Source organism: Lynx canadensis, chromosome B2 (assembly GCF_007474595.2).
Source record: "Lynx canadensis isolate LIC74 chromosome B2, mLynCan4.pri.v2, whole genome shotgun sequence".
Taxonomy (NCBI): Eukaryota; Metazoa; Chordata; class Mammalia; order Carnivora; family Felidae; genus Lynx; species Lynx canadensis.
In genome coordinates, this window is record NC_044307.1 from 114,021,491 (window position 1) to 114,040,442 (window position 18,952).

General features: G+C 38.6%; 1 protein-coding gene and 1 pseudogene across 8 annotated transcripts in view; one reads left to right on the top strand and one right to left on the bottom strand.

The window, feature by feature from the left end:
• NCOA7 (nuclear receptor coactivator 7) overlaps positions 1 to 18,952 on the top strand; it is a 155,313-nt gene that overhangs the window by 56,917 nt on the left and 79,444 nt on the right. For all 8 annotated transcript variants that reach the window (XM_030316276.1, XM_030316279.1, XM_030316274.1 and 5 more), the window contains one exon: positions 12,457 to 12,677. In XM_030316276.1, the coding sequence (XP_030172136.1) occupies positions 12,457 to 12,677 (221 nt within the window). The remainder of the gene's footprint in view (positions 1 to 12,456; positions 12,678 to 18,952) is intronic.
• Positions 7,559 to 7,657, bottom strand: LOC115515068 (annotated as a pseudogene).

Below are 18,952 nucleotides of genomic sequence, written 5' to 3' on the forward strand. Positions count from 1 at the left end.
AGGCTGAGTCATCCATCTCTGCTCAGAGAAAAGGGTAGCCTGCATGTTTTTTGTACAAGACTGTCAGTCTCACTTTCATCTTCTCTGATGTGCTCAACATTGGTCCTCAATTGGCACATCAAGATTGGCAAAGTCTAGAGTCTGGCATTCTCTGATTCTCAACATCAACTAGGTATCCAACTGTTTAATTCAATTCTGACACTAACTTCCCTGAGTTAGTGTCTGACTCCACTGGTTTGAGGTCTCAGTCCCTCAAGACTGCCCTCACTTTGGATGCCATTCATAAGTCCTGAATCCCCAGTCAACCCCTACTTCTGACCAACTTGGCTACAAATTTGGGAGTTCCCATGATCCCTCCTCAGGTTTGACAATTCACTAGGACAACTCACCGAACTCAGGAAAACGCTTTGTTTACATTTACCAGTTTATTAAAAAGGGTATAACATAGAAACTGCCCAATGGAGGAGAATGCATAGGGCAAGGTGTGGGAGTAGATGGTACAGAGCTTCCCTGCTCTCTCTGGGAGTGCCAGCCTCCTAGCATCTCAGTGTGTTCATCAAACCAAGCTCTCCAACTCGTCATCGAAAGGTTTTTACAGAAGTTTCATTGTATAGACACGATTGATTACATTATTGGCCTGGGTGATTGAACTCAATCTCCAGCCCTTCTCTCCTCCCCAGAAGGCTGGAGGTGGGGCTGAAATGTCCACCCTTCTAATCGTGGTGACCAGCCCCTATCCTATCTTAGTTCCCCACACAAACAGAAGGAGTCCTTTATTAACATACAAAAGATACTCTTAGCTCGGAGATTCTAAGTCTTTTAGGAGTTCAGTGCTAGACCAGAGAGGGACAAAGACCAAGCATTTATTTGTTATTACAACACAGATGTTCTTTTTGGATGATTAAGAGCAGACTGGTATACTTTAGATACGACCACTAGTTGAGCTTTTTGAAAAGCCCAGCCAAGACTACCATGTAGTTTAGAAGGTTATCGCCCCAGATTGGCCCTCAGAAAAATGAAACAAGGCCAAGATTTTTCTTTAAAAATCCATTTTCGGTTTGCCCTTACATGTTGAATGAATAACCTCAAAGTTCAACACTAATTTTAGAAGGGAAACATTTCAAAGTAGGTATTACTAGTCTTCCACCCCCTGAATCCTATTTTTGAACAATGTCATTTCCCAAGGATATGGACAGTTCACACCAATCAGAAAAAATATTTCAAAGAAATTGGGCATATTGAATGAAAACCAACTAAACTGAAAGCATCTGCCAAAATAAGTTTTCAGATTTTTTACCTGATTTACATTATTCTTTCTGAAATTACCTATAATGACAGGAAGTGTTATGAGGCCACCTCTAATTTATAACGTTGAAATAGCATTATCATAAGAGAGTAAGTATATGTGTGTGTCTAAAATTATTCAGAGGTAGTTGAAAATTATTAGAATATATTTTAAAAGTTGGAAGGAGGGTGAGAAGTCGAGTTAGAGCATATTCTAATTTTATGCCACTCAAAATCGTTTTCTTTAACGAGACATTTCTGCTGATTATAAATGTTATGTTTCACTCATGAGGCTTTTTGGAAAGCATTAGTTTTTATACTAAAATGATTATTTTTAGGACTGTAATTTTTTAGTTTTTCTTTTCCTCCATGTTTCTATAGTTTAAGCAGTTAGCAGGGAGTTAGGTTAAAATCTGAGAACAAAACCCCTGTTATCACTGTATTTCTGCTTGGAAAACTTCAAGTAGCTCTGCTTTAATTAATTGCTTGTTTTGCTGAAATAGCTGCAAGAAATCAAAATTTTTCTGTTTTTCTAGAGGAATCGTGTCCTTGAAATATATTGCTGCTATGCTGAAATTTCAGTATGTCGTTGAAATATATCCCAGTGCCATCACTGGGGAGTCTGACCATATGATTTGTTTTGAGTAAAAATATACATATATTTTTAAAAATATTGACTTAAAAAGATTTCTGGGCACACTAAGAAGCTCCAATAAAAGAAGAAGATATTTGGAAGACTTCTTCAGCTTTGTAGGTGATTATAAACAGTGAAAGGCTGATTTCAGTAATGATTGAAGTGATCAGATATGAAAATGGGATTTAACCCTTTAGAAATCCTGCCTGTTAAAATTTTCCTTCCAATATCCGTATCTCCAAGAGGCTGTTTTGAGGTCACCCAACATAAAATGAAAGCTCATGTCTGTGATATTTCCATTGCACCTTGAGGTTTCAGGAGTCTTGAGTAAACTTTTTGGTTTTGCTTTAGAAATCCATGTTTATTAACCACTCATTGCCAGCTGTGAACTTTTCTTAGATCTACTAATGATTTGGACGTGGGATATAATGATGAGTTTACAATAATTCATATTACAAATGTGAATTTAGTCAGTGAGGTAGACTTGAGTGATCACCACCAAAGATAGCCAGGGCCTAATGCCTGGATTTGTAAGTGTCACCTTGCATAGCAACAGAGACCTTGAAGATAATGAAAAAGTTAAAGATTTTAAGATAGGAGGATTATCCTGGATTATCTGGGTGGGCTTTGAAATTCAGTCTCAGTGTCCACTTAAGAAAGAGGCAGAGGGAGATTTGACTACAGAGCAGGCAGTGGTGATATTCAGTAAGCCAGAGACTGTGCTGCTGACTTTTGAAGCTGGAGGAAGGGGCCACAAGGAATGTAGCTTCCAGAAGCTGGAAGAGGCAGGGAAAGTGCCTTTGTGGGGAATGCAGTCCTATAGCTGATTTTGGACTTCTGACCTCCAGAGCTGTCAGAATAAATGTGTGTTATTTTAAGCCCCTGAGTTTGTGGTAATTTGTTAGAGCAGACATAGGGAACTAATGCAGCCAGTTAGTTTAACCAAATTAAGTTAAATAAAGCATATATAATACCACTGTAAAGCAAAAGAAATTTAAAAATTTATGCTTTGTCACTTCTTTATTTTGAGAGGGTGTGCATGTGCACGTGTAAGCAGAAGAAGGGCAGAGAGAGAGGGAGAGGTAATACCAAGCAAGCTCCCAGTGAAGCCCTACATGAGGCGGCTTGACATGGGTCAAACTCATGAACCGTGTAATTATAATCTGAGCTGAAATCAAGTCGACACTTAACCGGCGGAGCCACCCAGGCGCCCCTATATTTTGTCACTTAACATTTCTATTTGCAGGTTTGGGTGCAGTTCTTTGTTGCTGTATTTATCAGCTTATTCTTGATTGATAAGCAGTAAAATCCCTGAGACTTAAATACCATATTTACAGGACTTTGCTGATTATTCTTCGCACCACACAGTTATCACCTGAAGCACGTTCCCATTTCTGCTCCCCTTCCTCAGTTTATAGCCGAGTTATATATTACCGTTGTCAGTGCCACTGGTTTCCCTGTAACTTTTTCAGGCTGTGACTCAGCATCCTGACTCTTAGAAAAAGGAACTAGACTCCCACACGGCAATCTATATATGCAACAAAAGCCTGTCTTGTTTCATAAACACAAGGCAAACATTCTACACAGTAAACATTCATTTTGTGGCAGTGCCATTGTCATCCCGGTACTGAGAGGGGGCGTATAAGGTTCTCTGAATGTCCCTTAAGAACCCACCCTAAGTCTCCTCTGAAAGTGTGACAATTTGCATCCATTCCTGGCACCTGCACTTTGATTAGCAGAGTCCCCGAAGATCTCCTGATCCCATCTTGTTTTAATAGCCCAAAGAAATCCTAGAAAGGGTAACTTTTGTGGTTTGTCCCTGATTGGCATTCTATTTATGAATCTTTATTAGAATGCGTTTCTTTTTTGATGCCAAGAAAAATTCCATTATGTGGATATGTGTTCACCTGTAACGATATATCTCTAGTTACTGAACGCAGAGCTGAAGGATCTCTTTTTCTAACTGTATTGGTTTTTCCAACCAGAATACTTCCACTTTAACTGATGAATTTTCTTGGGGGGGGGGTGAATCTCATTGGCAAAATTAGACAAAGTGAGGAAAAAGAATGTTTATCTCAAAGGGTGGCACTAGAATTAGGTACATCTACATATTTTTCCGGTGATTACCCCTAAGCTTATTGGTTTTATTTGATCATAATTCTAAGAGAGACCTTTCATTAAGTGAGTGCTTTTGTTTGTTTGTTTGTTTGTTTGTTTGTTTGTTTTTTAACTGTCTTCCCCCTCTGACTTTAAGTTGGATATTATTTGGCATATATCACAGTTGGAAATTTGCAGTGGAAAGTGAAAACTGACCTTCCTTTTATGAAAACACATTCAATTTAATCATCTCAAAAAACCATCTGAGGCCATTCTTTCCCTCTCTTCCTTCCTTCCTTCCTTCCTTCCTTCCTTCCTTCCTTCCTTCCTTCCTTCCTTCCTTCCTTCTTCCCTCCCTCCCTCCCCCTTTCTTCCTTTCCTTTCCTTTCCTTTCCTTTCCTTTCCTTTCCTTTCCTTTCCTTTCCTTTCCTTTCTTTTTTCTTTCTTTTCTTTCTTTCTTTCCTTCCTTTATTTTTGAGAGAGAGAGCATGAGCAGGGCAGGGGCAGAGAGAGAGAGAGAGAGAATCCCAAGCAGGCTTTGCCCTGTCAGTGTGGAGCCCAACGTAGGGGCTCGAAATCACAAAACTACAAACTGTGAGACCATGGCCTGAGACAAAATCAAGAGTAGGACACGTAACCAACTTGAACCACTCAGCCACCCCCATGGACTTCTTTCAATAAATATGTACAGTACTGTAAGTGTATTTTCTCTTCCTTATGATTTTCTTAATAACATTTTCTTTTCTCTATTGTAAGAATACAGTATATAATACATATATAAAATATGTTAATTGACTGTTTATGTTATCAGTAAGGCTTCCAGTAAATAGTAGGCTATTAACAGTTAGGTTTTGGGGGATTCAAAAGTTGTATGTGGATTTTTGGCTGTGTGGGGGTCAGTGGCCCTAACCCTTGTGTTGTCAAGGGTCAACTGTATTTTGGAAGGTGGGCAAAATGGGTGAAAGTGGTACAGACTTCCAGTCATAAAATAAATAAATCCTGGTATGTAATCTACAGTATGGTAACTATAGTTAATAGTACTGTATTGCATATTTGAAAGTTGTTAAGAGAGTACATCTTAAAAGTTCTAATCACAAGAAAAAATTTTGTAATGATGTGACAGATGTTACATCAGTGAGGTGACGGATGTTAACTAGACTTATTGTGGTGATCATTTCACAGCATATACTAATATCGAATCATTATGTTGTTCACCTGAAACTAATATGTTTATGTCAATTGTATCTGGAAAAAAAAAAATAGGCAGGGCAGTCCCATTTGGTTTTGGAGGTCAGAACTTGGACCTGACCTGCTTGAATACTTCTAATGATGGGGAACACTACTTTATGAAGCAGCCAGTTCCATTATTGGATTGCTTGGTTAGAAAGTTATACTGAATTAACCTTTATTCCTGTATGGCTTCCTTTTCTTCATTAATTCTCTGGAGTTCACACACCAAATCTCATTCCCTCTTAAGCTGTAACTGAATGAAATGATACACTAAGGTGTGTGCTCAAAGAAATAAAACCAAAACAAAACAAAAAAATTTTTTTTAAAAAAAGCAAAAAGACAACTATACTGCCCTTATGGTTTTTTTGAACCTTTTTTTTTTTTTTAATATTCTTTTTATGTGAATGGTTCATATACAGTGATTTCACATATCAGTGGTTCTAACTTGGCCTCTGGACTTTCCCAGGATGGAAGCTGCAGTGGAAGGAAAATGTACTCAGTTGTGAGGGAGCACAGAGGAGTGCAGAGTCTTGGGAAGGTTCAGCTTAGATTCAAAAGGATTTTTTATTTTAAATATTTATTTCTTTTTGAGAGACAGAGAGAGACAGAGCATGAGTGGGGTAGGGGCAGAGACAGAAGGAGACACAGAGTCCAAAGCAGGCTCCAGGCTCTGAGGTGTCAGCACAGAGCCCGACACGAGGCTCGAACTCACAAACTGAGATCGTGACCTGAGTCGAAGTCGGACGCTTAACCAACTGAGCCACCCAGACGCCCCTAAAAGATTTTTTTAACCTCAAAACTGCTTTAGCACATTTCTTAATCTCAGCTAAATGTAAACTGTAGGAGTCAGACCAAAGCTTGAAAATCATGTCATCAGCCTCTTGCTTTTGTTTTACTTTAGAAGAGTGCTAGAGGGTTTATCATATTTTCAAAGAAGGTCATAGCAGATTACATGGAGAGCCAAGCCCAGAATTGAAATCTTTCCTTCCTGCAAGCATGTTCTCAGCCCACCAGATTGCCAGGCACTTCTCCCTCAAATGGTTCATAGAATTTCCAAAACCCAGTGAATTTTATTTTGAAGTCAAGATATACGTAGGTGCCTTAGCATTGTAGGAGTGGACTGGGGAGGCCCTGAGGTTAATTGACTCACATCTGGCTTTGTGAATTCCTGCTTTACCAGTTAACTGTGCCCTGTGACCTTGGGAAATGGCCCTAAGTTTCCATAGCCTTCCTTTTCTTCTGTGTAACAGGGAGATAAGATTGCCTGCCTCGTTGGGCTTTTGTGAGGCTGGGATGATATTTATAAAGTACATAGCACGGTGTCTCGTTCATTAGTCAACTCAGTAGTAGTTTCTGTTAGATAAACCTCTTTCAAACTTTCTGTAATAGTCTTCTTAAAAAAGTAAAACTTGATTTTTAAAATTTGGCAGTATGGGTTAAACTATTCTTATCATAGGGAAGAGACTTCAAAAACTAAATACTTAAAAAATATATTTTTCTGACTATTATACACAGTGTAAAATCCAAAAGGTACAAAACAGAACACAATGAAAAGTAATTTTTCTTACTCTCTTTCCCCCCAGCCACTAACTCTTGCCAGAAACTCACTTTACTGGTTTTTTTATGTGTACCCTTGTTGACATGCCCTATGCATATACTAAATGTCTAAATATTAAATGATATCTATCTTCGCTCTTTCCTTAGTCTCTTGCTAATAGGGCTGACTGTTGAATCAGTAGTTGTAAGTCAGTACTATCCAATACTTTCTGTGATGATAGAAATGTTCTATATGTTTATCACTCACTACAGTACCCACTAGTCTGTTAAGCTCTTGAAATGTGGCTCTTGCAACTAAAGAACTGAATCTTAAATTTTTATTTAATTTTAATTAAACTAATAATCACAAGTGGCTGGCTCATAGTTACCATATTGGACAATGCAGTGCTAGATATTTATGTCTATGGCACTTACCACAGAAGCACATGGACCTGGAACTGTGGAATTAGGGAAAGAGTCAGATAGAACTAATTTAATATTAATTAAAGAACTCTATAGTTTAATACACTTTAGTTAGTTATTTTTAAAGTTTATTTATTTTGAGAGGGAGAGAGCACTCACAAGAGAGAGAGCAAGGAAGCGAGAGAGTGTAGGGGAGAGAGAGAGAGAGAGAGAGACAGAGAGAGTATCTTAAGCAGGCTCCACACTGTTAGCGCAGAGCCCAAAATGGGGGCTTGAACACACGAATCGCGAAATCATGACCTGAGCTGAAACCAAGAGTCAGACGCTTAACCCACTGAGCCACCTGGGTGCCCCTATAGTTTAATACATTTTACGTGTCATCCTTGCGCAGGGGCCATGCTAATCTTCTCTGTATCGTTCCAATTTTAGTATATGTGCTGCCGAAGCGAGCACAGTTTAATACATTTTAAATTATATGTGGCTAATGTATTTTCTTTTATTTTTTTTATTTTTCTTTTAATGTTTATTTTTGGTTTTGAGAGAGAGAGAGAGAGAGAGAGAAAGAGAGAGAGAGAACATGAGTGGGGGAGTAGCAGAGAGAGAGGGAGACACAGCATCTGAAACAGGCTCCAGGCTCTGAGCTGTCAGCACAGAGCCCGACAGTGGGGCCCGAACCCATGAACCATGAGATCATGACCTGAGCCGAATTCGGATGCCTAACTGACTGAGCCATTCAAGAGCCCCTGTATTTTGTTTTTAAATCAAGTGAGGTTAATAAGGAGATGTGAGTTTACTTTTGACGACATGCTGCTAATTAAGAAGACTGTGAAATGGCATGTTCCTAGGAAAGCAGATCTCAACCAAATCAGAACGTATTCAAGTTTGTTCATCCATTCAAGAAATACTTACTGAGCACCTAATGTGTACCATGGAGAGGCCCTGGGAGTTTGGCATTTTAACAAAACTTAGACACATCCCTGCCTTTGTGAAGCTTCCACTCTGGTGCTAAAGAAAGCCCTCTCTCATCATTCCATGCCTTTTTGTTTCATTCCACTGGATGTGGGCAAGCGACAGAGGAGCCCTGCAGAGACAAAGCAAGGAACTTGCTCAAGGCCCTGCCTCTGATTGTTGCCAGAACCCTGAGCTTACTTCCTTTAGTAAAGGAAAATGCTTCAGAGAAAACAGTTTTTTAATCCAGCTACTAAAAATGCTTTCTTTAGCAATATCACCTTGTTTATTTCTTAAGTCTGCTAACTCTGGGTTGGGTGCTAGCAGGGAAAAGTGAGGTGTGCATGTGCCCTACAGGTGCACACAATTTTAATAAAAAAAAAAGCCAAGAGATTCCAGAATAAGTCCTTTAATATTCCTTTATGGTAGGGAAGGTACAAAGAAGAGCTCAGGGTCAAGACAGCGGAGCCATACTGCCTCATTCTTCTGCCCTCGGGGAAGGTGTGATTTCTCCAGCTTCTGGATTTGCTGTTATCTCTCCCAAACAGTGGTTGCTTCTTAGTGGTAACATTTCATTTAAGTTTTATTCTTTTTTACCTTTCTGCATTTTTAATATTTTTGAATATGAACAAGTATAATTTTTACAATAAAACAAAGAATAATTATCTTGTCAAAAATAGTCCAGAGAGATGATGGAAACCTGAAATGATTTAGTGGGAGCAGAGATCAAGAAGAGAAGATGAATTTGAGAAGGAAAGATTTAGGAAACAGAATTGACAGGGCTTGGTTTTAGTAGTGGGAGGAGACTGAGTAGTAAAATTTGTTTTATGCGGGGCATCTGAGTGGCTCAGTCAGTTAACCATCTGACTTCAGCTCAGGTCATGATCTCATGGTTTGTGGGTTCAAGCCCTGCGTGGGGCTCTGTGCTGACAGCTCAGAGCCTGGTACCTGCTTCAGATTCTGTGTCTCCCTCTCTGTCTGCCCCTCCCCCACTCACGCTCTGTATCTCTCTCTCTCAAAAATAAACATTAAAAAATTTTTGTTTTATGTAATTATGATCTCTTTAAAGAAAGATAATTGCAGCATAACAAAATAAAAGTGGGGTTTTGGACTCATATTCACAGCCATCAAATTTAAATATGTCTCATTGTTTACAGTCATTCATATGCTTAAGATGATTTGCCAAGTGCGGCTCTAGGGTGGCTCAGTGGGTTAGGTATCCAACTCTTGATCTCAGCTCAGGCCATGATCTCTTGGTTCCTGGGGTTGAAGCCCCACAGCAGCTCGGAGCCTGCTTCAGATTCTCTCTCTCTGCCCATACCCACCTTGCATGCATGCGCTCTCTCTCTCAAAATAAATAAATAAGCAAACATTTTTTTTAGAAACCCCACAAATCTTTAAAAAAATAAAAGATGATTTGCTAAGTATTTTTTTTTTCGTCCACAAAATGAATAACTGTACATTTGGTGTCATTAAAAAAAGCTTCGTTTATGTTCTTGTGTAACCTTCTGTTTTCAGTTTAATTTAGTGATAACAAAACCCTATTGTGAGCATGTCTTACCATGATAGGATATTGACCTGCAGAATAACAGAGAAGGCCTAAACAGGAACGTTGGAAGAGTATTAACTGTACCACAGACATCGGATGGCAGTTTTTCCCTCTTAGGCACGGGGTTAAAAATGTACTTCCATGCTTTGAAGAAAGAATTTACAGTGGGCTTCCCAAACTCACATCCGATTTCCAGTTATAAGATCAGAATGTTCTAACCATGTTGATAAACTCCAGAGAAATAAATTCTCATGAGTACTCTAGTCAAAACAAAAGATGTAGCTGATTGTAAAACTGGTGAAGTATTAAATTGTATTCTGTTTTCTGTTAAACAAGTTTGGTATTGCTGTTTCCTAGCATTTTTTCTTTAAACAATTACTTTTGGCTCTATGTGTTGACATTAATGGTCTGTGCAGAAAAGGGGCAAATGAATAAAACAGTGTATCCCATTTTGTTATTTCCATGTGTGAAAATCAGTCTCTAATGAGATGTCCCCAAAGAGTGCTGCTGTTCATCAAAACATGTGCCCTAGATCTGAGTGAGTTTAATTATCATGGGGACTGTGAAATGAGGACATTTACATCAACCTAAAGTGGAAAAATCCAGAAGAGGAACAAGCAACATATCTCAGGCTGTGTAGAATTAATTTTTAACACCTCTTTTCTCTCCTCCTGGAAGGAATGATTCTTGGAAGTGTCAGTAAGGTTCATCTCAAGCATGTTTTTGAGAAGCCAGTATATCAGAAGAAGATCAGCCCATTCATAGCCAGCTTTTTGGATACAGAGATCAGCTCTTTGCATAGACCTCCCTAAGCAAAGTGCTAATCTCTTCATGATGTCTAGGTTACTGCATACTAATTTCAGCCTCACATATAATAATCTTGATCGAGAGAGAAATTGTTTTATTAGGAACATTATCTGACTCAACATTGTGAAGAACTACTGGCTCTTACCAGAAAAAAAAAATTTAGAATCTGAAGTTAGAAAATAAAAACATGTCTACTGAATAGAACTCCTTTTTATGAATCTCCAGTTTGGTTTTGTTTGTGGTTTGTTTAACAAGTAAACATAAAAAGATAGCTAAACTAAGAGATGGGGAGTATGTGCATCTGTGATTTTTGCCCAGCTCTCCTTTCTCCTAGGCCATATGCTTATTTATTAGCCAGCTAGAGTCTAAGGACATGACTGCTTGCTAAGTGTTCAATGAATTACAGCCTAGTTGAAATATTTTCTTGGAATATGAGAGTTTATCTCAAAAGCTGAATGTATTATGTATCTTACCATGCTTAGTTCTCATGTCATTATGTGATGATGTGAGGGGATATTTTACTATTTCTGTTTGTTTATTTGTGTTGCATGTTGACACATATTCTCTCAATCAGACCCAATTAAATAGTGAGGCCTCAGTGAGGGACCTCTCCAAACTGTTAAATGGATTTGTTCGATGTCACAAAGCAAAGAAGCATAAAATCTAACCTTAGTCCCTGTATTATTCCTGCGGGTATTTCATTTTTCTCCCAAAACATTTCTTTATCCTTGCCCAACATTGAATTGTATAAGTGCTCCAGATAGCAAAGGAAATAGACATGTATGTGTCAGAGATAGTGACTGTGTGTAAACAGAAAGGGAGCAAAAAGAGTCCTAATTAAAAATATTTACACTGGAGCAGACTGCCATGTATAGTAGAGGCCAGGACCCTTGTTCTTTATATTCTGGTAAGGTAAAAGCATTCTTCAGAAGGCCTGGTAAGTACAGAGTGACATATCAATTAATTACAGTGATACCTCAGTTGGAAAATATTTTGAGTTATTGGATCTCAGCAAATTATGATAAACTTCATCTCTTACACATCTTTGAGTTAGTAAGGAATTGAAAACATCAAATATGTTAACTAATGTATCACTCAGCTCTGATATTAGTAATGATAATGATAACTATATATATTGTCATTATGGCATTTTCTGTCTCTGGAAATGCAGCTCTTTCTTCGGTACCACTAGCATCTATGTATAAAGGAAAAGAATTGCTCGGACCTGAGCCAGCTTGCCAAAGTTCTACACTCAGTGTGTGAATCAGTTATAAAGGATTTATTCTTACAAATGTGTTTGCCCATCAGTCCAAAGGTACCATTGAAAACCTGAAACTCTCCTCTCTCTATTTATTTTTGTAATTAAAAAAATTTTTTTTAATGTTTATTTATTTTTGGGGGAAAGAGAGAGACAGAGCATGAATTGGGGGAGGGTCAAAGAGAGAGGGAAACACAGAAGCCAAAGCAGGCTCCAGGCTCCAAGCTGTCAGCACAGAGCCCAACACAGGGCTCAGACCCATGGACCCTGAGATCATGACCTGAGCCGAAGTCGGACGCTCAATCGACTGAGCCACCCAGGGGGCCCGTCCCGTCTCTCTCTTTTTTTAATGTAACACTTCAAACATGGCAGCTGTATATTTTGATTTAAAAAAATGTTCAACATTTAGAATCTAGTCTTCCCCCAGGCCTAGAGGATTTCCTAATAATTTTCTGAGATGTAAGTACCGAGGATATAAGATTGAGGAAATACTCCAGGACTCCATGTAATAAGAATTTTTAAGTGATTAGAAAAGAAGACAGTAAGAGGAAAATGTGATTAACAGAAATGTAAAGTGTTTTCTGTATCAGTTAAGTAGTTTTTCAAAGCCCAACAGAATGAAACTAATATAATTTCTCCTAGAAAATCATTTCTTTCTTCAGTGTTTTTCCTTTTTTCCCTCATTCCTAGATTGAAAAAGAAAAAACAGGCCAAACAAAATGCAGAGACAGCCTCAGCTATTGCCACAAGGACCCACACTGGAAAAGAGGATGCGAAAGCAGTCATTTTAGAACAAGACAAATGCAACATTGCTGTGGAAGAGGAATATATTACTGATGAGAAAAAAAAGAGAAAAAATAATCAGTTAAAGGAGATCAGGCGTACAGAACTGAAGAGATATTATAGTACTGGTGAGTATTGGTGGCAATCTGGTAGTATCTTCATTTTCATTATTTTATTTTATTTTTAAAATTTTTAATGTTTATTTATTTTTGAAAGAGATGGAGACAGAATGCAAGTGGTTAGGGGCAGGGAGAGAGGGAGACACAGAATCCGAAGCAGCCTCCAGGCTCTGAGCCGTCAGCACAGAGCCCAACAGGGGGCTGGGACTCACGAGCTGTGAGATCATGACCTGAGCCGAAGTCGGACGCTCAACCGACTGAGCCACCCAGGCGCCCCAGTATTTTCATTTTAAAAGTCTGTCATAGTTTTTAAAAGAATATTGATAGGGGCGCCTGGGTGGCTCAGTCGGTTGGGCATTCGACTTCGGCTCAGGTCATATTCTCGTGGTTCATGGTTTGAACCCCACATCTGGCTCTGTGCTGACAGCTCAGAGCCTGGAGCCTGCTTCGGATTCTGTCTCTCTCTCTCTCCGCCCCTCCCCCGCTCACGCTCTGTCTCACTCTCTCTCTCTCAAAAATAAATAAACATTAAAAAAAATTTTTTTTAAATAAAAGAATATTGACATATAACTGATGATTGTCATCCTAATAATAACAGTTTATTGTTAACTGTTAATAAATAACAGTTTATTGAGAGCTACAAGGTGCCGTTCACCCTTGTTTTATATACATAATCTTGGGTAAAGGATGACAGTGGCATAATGTTGATGTGTCTCATTTAACTTTGGGTTCCCAGCCTCCAGCACCTAGTGTGCCCTAATAAGTATCTATCTAATGGCTGGTCACTTACCTTGTATGGGAAATGCTTTTCTTAAGGTATATAAACATATCCTTAAATGTGTTGCTAGACATGCCTGTACTATGTGGCATCAGCTGGGCAATAGAAAATGGTGGAGACGTGGTCTAGCATCCATCAGTTTAAAAAAAAAAAAAAAAAAAAAAAAAGACCATGACTTAGTTTTAGTTGAGGGGATTTTTTTTTTAAGTAACCTATGCCCAGTGTGGGGCTTGAATTCATGACCCCAAGATCAAGACTTGCATGCTTCACCAGCTGAGCCAAACAGGCACCTTTAGGTAAGGGGAATGTTAAAATGAGTCTGCAATATTATAGAGTTTCTCAGAATATTCATTGCATCTGAAACTGCGTCAACAAAAGTAGCATAGCCAGCGTAATGGAGGTGATAATCCCACTTTAGCGTGATGGAGGTGATAATCCCGCTTTACCGGGATCACCCATCTCACACATGCAGGCCTGGGGTATGTTCCGAAAAGAAAGGGAACTGAGAGCCAAAACTTGATGTGGCATACAGGTTACAGGGTAGGTAAGACTGCTAGGCTAAGAGAGAGAGACGATGGGGTCTCTGAGAACGGGGTGCATTACACTATATGAAATGTGCTCTTGTAGCAGAGACTTCTCCCAAGGGCCCCAAATTTGGTCACAATTAATGCCAAAGTTTCTGGGAGGCATATCTTGTCTCCATCTTAATATAACTTTCTGGCTGTGCTCATCAAAGATATAAGGGGCTCCCTTTACAGTGGTAATAAATGTGACTGGGCAGACATTTCTCCAACAGAGACAGATGAGGTATCTGCAGTGCAAAGTATGTGGTTTGTAGCAGGCCACATGTGATTCTATCATGTATTGATTATAATCTCATTATATCATGTATTACATAGCTTAATGGATGCTTTTAATCTCTAGCCATTTAGGATTTTATAAAAAGCACGTCACCTATTGAATAAACTTATTTGTGACTAGTAGACTTCCCTTTTAAATTTAAAGTGTTGAGTATTATCCCTTATTTCCAAAAAGAGGAAGAGGATTAAGAGAAATTGCATTTCTCATCTTCTTTTACATATGACTCATGCAAAATGGACACTTGAAAATGTGTGGCTTTAAATAGTTGTGCAGCTTAAATATTATCTTTTTTCATCTTTATTGTAAATGCAGTTGCTTAAGAAGTTTTTTCAAGCAGAGACATTTTGCTTTGTAGGGTTTCCCTGAAAGAGGCTGGTGGATTCCTATTGATTGAGGTTTCTTTTAGTCATGATGCTGTGCTGTGGATGCTGTGCTGGGACAGCTTTTAATGTGCTGCTCTCTGTTGCATGTGTAATCCTTTAAATCTGAAACAGTACCCTTCACTCTGCTCTTTACCTAACCAACTCTCACTTGACCACAAAATCACCTCAGGAAGCCCTACCTGTCCGTGGCCAGCTTAGACTCTCGTTCGGCACTCTTGTCATGGATTTATTTATCTGATTTCCTATTTATAGGCTATCGTCACTTTGACCCTGTGTCATTAGCTTTGTGTAGTATCTGAGTTACAGGTGGTCTTTAAATTTGCATGGAGTGTGTGAATTAATACATAAATGAATGTATACTGTTTCAGTTTGAGTTCATGAAAATTCTGGAAGGATATAGGTGGCAGTGCAATAGTTGGGTCAGAATTATTCTGTGCTTTTATTTGGTAGCAATAAGTAAAGAGATGCAATCATGGCTTTTCATTTTCTCTTAAGAATGGTAATGATAACTGGTTTGGAGGTTTGGGGCATTTCCCTAGGAGAATTCAGTGCTAACAGAAAACCACTAGATGGCCATTGAATTCCAGAGTTCTTTGTCCCTTTTCACATCAGTTTCTAGAAGACAAACACCCATGTTGGCAGGTTTGCTTGATCTCATAGGGCTGACCTGGCATATTCCCTAGACTCCCATCCCTAGATGTTATTCTGTACCACTAGGTGGAGCAGTAGGTCTCAAATCAAGAGTAATCCCATTTCTACTTCTTCTGGTGGCTCTCGCCTGGGGAGAACAGACACTAGAATGGGTTCTTGTCAGCTACACTAAGGATTTGGACTTTTCTGTAATCAGTAGGGAGCTATTGGGGGAACTCCCCAATTGTGTGTTTTAAGATGATAAATCTGAGGACATTGGGTAGAAATGAGCCTGAAGACAAGTAATACTGGCTAGAGACTGGGGCAGAGGGGAAAGGGCCCCTTAAGGAGATATTTTGCTCATAGAATCAGCAGTATTTGGTGATCATTCTAGTGTGTGAAGGAGAAGAACAACAGAGTCCAGAACAGACAAACTGGAAAATTTACGAAGGAAAAAAGAACTCAGTGTGTTTGTGTTTGGAGATTTTTTTTTTTTTTTTCAATTTTTTTTTTTCAACGTTTATTTATTTATTTTTGGGACAGAGAGAGACAGAGCATGAACGGGGGAGGGGCAGAGAGAGAGGGAGACACAGAATCGGAAACAGGCTCCAGGCTCTGAGCCATCAGCCCAGAGCCCGACGCGGGGCTCGAACCCACGGGCCGCGAGATCGTGACCTGGCTGAAGTCGGACGCTTAACCGACTGCGCCACCCAGGCGCCCCTATTTGGAGATGTTTTTGAGGTACCAAGTGGATTTGTCTAGACGGGCCTAGATTTCAGGTGAAAAGCCTGTAATTTGCTACTCACAGGTGTAACATAACCCACACATGTCACAGAAGTTAACAGGGAACATACAGAGTCAACACAAAAAGTTAATGGATGACAAATAATAAACAGAGTGGAAGGACCTATAAACAGTATGTTGATAATCATTTTCTCTGAGTACAAAAGTTGCAAGAGAGTTTTGTTTTCTTAATTTTTTTTACGTATTACACATTTTATATTTATTTTTAGTGTTAGTAATAAAATATAGAAACTGAATAATATAATAGAGTAAACCCAAGGGCTTTGCAAAAAGAACATTAGACAAATTTGAAGTCCTATAATCAATAAAGAAGGAAAATAGTAACTTTCTGTAGGTATCTCTACATTGCTAACATCTACCTAATAAGGAAGCATATTTTGACAAAATAATGTTATTTTTTGTTATATTAGATTTATCTATGCCTCATGTGAGCCTTGGGTAACAATTCATTGCTATCCCCTGACAGTTACAAGAATGCAACAGTTAGATTCCTATAAAAGATGTTATGGAAAGATTGAGTCATTGTAGTTGCCCCATTGTAACAAATTGGTGCAAATTCTAAAACTGTTTTGTTTCTCAGAGGGGAGTTGGAGAAGGAAGTGAATTAATTACATTGAGGCAGATGGTATCAGATAAATCTAGATCCAGTACCCAGTGTAGCACATGGCACAGGGTCAACATCCAAAAAAAAATACTGCCCCAAAGCTTCTAGAATATATGAAGTCAACTCTTCTGTGCTTGCACTTATATTTGCTGATGCACGTGACTCTTTTTAAACTTATATTTATTTATGTGAACTCTTAAGGAATTGTTTGATAATCATGCATCTTATTAGATGTGTACATATGTATCTTTTGTCTGGTCCATATTACAGTATCAAAATATATTTGATGGCATGAATTATATCATTAAGTTCTTCTATATTAAAGGAATACGTTATTCTTTAGTCTTAGGATAATGCACATCCTTGCTTCTGTGAAAGTGGAGATAGGAATGGGAATATTCAAAGTGGGTAATATCCTCAGTAGGAAAGTTCTTTAACTGAAACACAGGTATGCAGATGTAAAATTTGAAAAAGATGGAGAAATTTTACAAATATGGGAGGCAAGCCTAAATTGGAATAAAGTATATTTTCGTAATTTTGTAGTGTTTTAGCATAAAAGTTTAATTTTTAAAAATACTGCAGTGAAATAGATATTTTAAGAGAATTGAGAAGTTATTTTAGCAAAAAGAAAACACTTAAGTAAGACTATAGGCACTTTTGTGATTGCATGGTCGAAGATTTATTCAGAGAGAACCTGCAGTGTTGAGAATCAATCTAGCTTTCAATAAGAAATCTGTCATGTTTGTATGTTAATCATTCAAATCATAGTTTTTCCTCCTGAATTAAAAAGAAACTTAATAAGAATAAAATAATGAGTGAAACTTTCTACTTTTCCTTTTTTTTTTTATTTTTTTAAATTTTTTTTTTTTTTCAACGTTTATTCATTTTTGGGACAGAGAGAGACAGAGCATGAGCGGGGGAGGGGCAGAGAGAGAGGGAGACACAGAATCGGAAACAGGCTCCAGGCTCCGAGCCATCAGCCCAGAGCCGGACGCGGGGCTCGAACTCACGGACCGCGAGATCGTGACCTGGCTGAAGTCGGACGCTTAACCGACTGCGCCACCCAGGCGCCCCTCTACTTTTCCTTTTTAAATGTTTTTGGGTTTTGCTACAACATGAACATTAGCAATTGCTGAATTATTTCCCACAATTCAATCCTGACACATTTCCTGACACAGATTACGTTTTTGTAGACTTTTTCTAACCACATGTATGAATATTTCCTGTATGTCATTTCTCTTTGTTTCATGTAACAAGTTCTGAAAGCCAAAGTTATGTTATTATGAGAAATGAATTTCCAAATATAAAAGTAGGTCAAGCCGCAACATTTAATAGTGTTGCCTTCTATTCCAAGGTAATGATCATTCTGGTAGGTTAGAGCCCAAAGAATCACACAATAAAGGATTAAAATGGACTTTAATGTGGAAAGAGGATGTCAAGAAATAATGTGTTTGTTTGTTTTTAATCAGGCAGAATATAGAGACTTAAGGGACTTGGGTATAAAATAAATTGATATTATTAGGATGGAAGTAATTAGGCCTGTGCTTCTTGGGCCCATCAGGGAAGTTAGATTAATGTTTAAGTGAAGTCATACCATGAAAACCTAGGTGCACAGGACAAACCTGACAAATGCCCCCAGAGTGCACAAGTTGTTGAGGAAGGAATGTAAATGATGAGGGCAGATGACAGGGGCGAGGTTTGAGCAAAGAGTCTAACAATCAAAGGTGTTCTTGGTGAAGAATCAAAACAATGGGAAAAGAAGCAGTAATCCAACACAGTGAAAGAAGAATGCTTTCATACCTGACTTTAGAAATCAAAAGAGCTCACCATATTTAGGCAGAATGAGGAAGGAGTATTCAGCATGTAGAGAAACTATGGCAGATGTTCACAGGTCACACATAAATGGTAAAAACAACCTTTATAAAAAATGTTACCTACAAAGGAACAAAGAGAGTCAGGCACAGACTTCACAGCGGTGAACACCAAAGGAATGAAATCTTCGTAGTTGTGCAGTAAAAGCTGTTTTTCAAGCTCAAAGACAACAGGACATTCTCAGGCATACTAAATCTGAGAAACATACCATTTATGTCATACCTTTCCTAAACGGAGTTACTGAGTGGGAGAGACTTTTTTTTTCCCCCTGAGGACTCTATCACAATCTAGTCCTCAAGAATGAAAGTCATTTTATGAAAGAATTGGTGGTGACATTACAACTAATTAAACA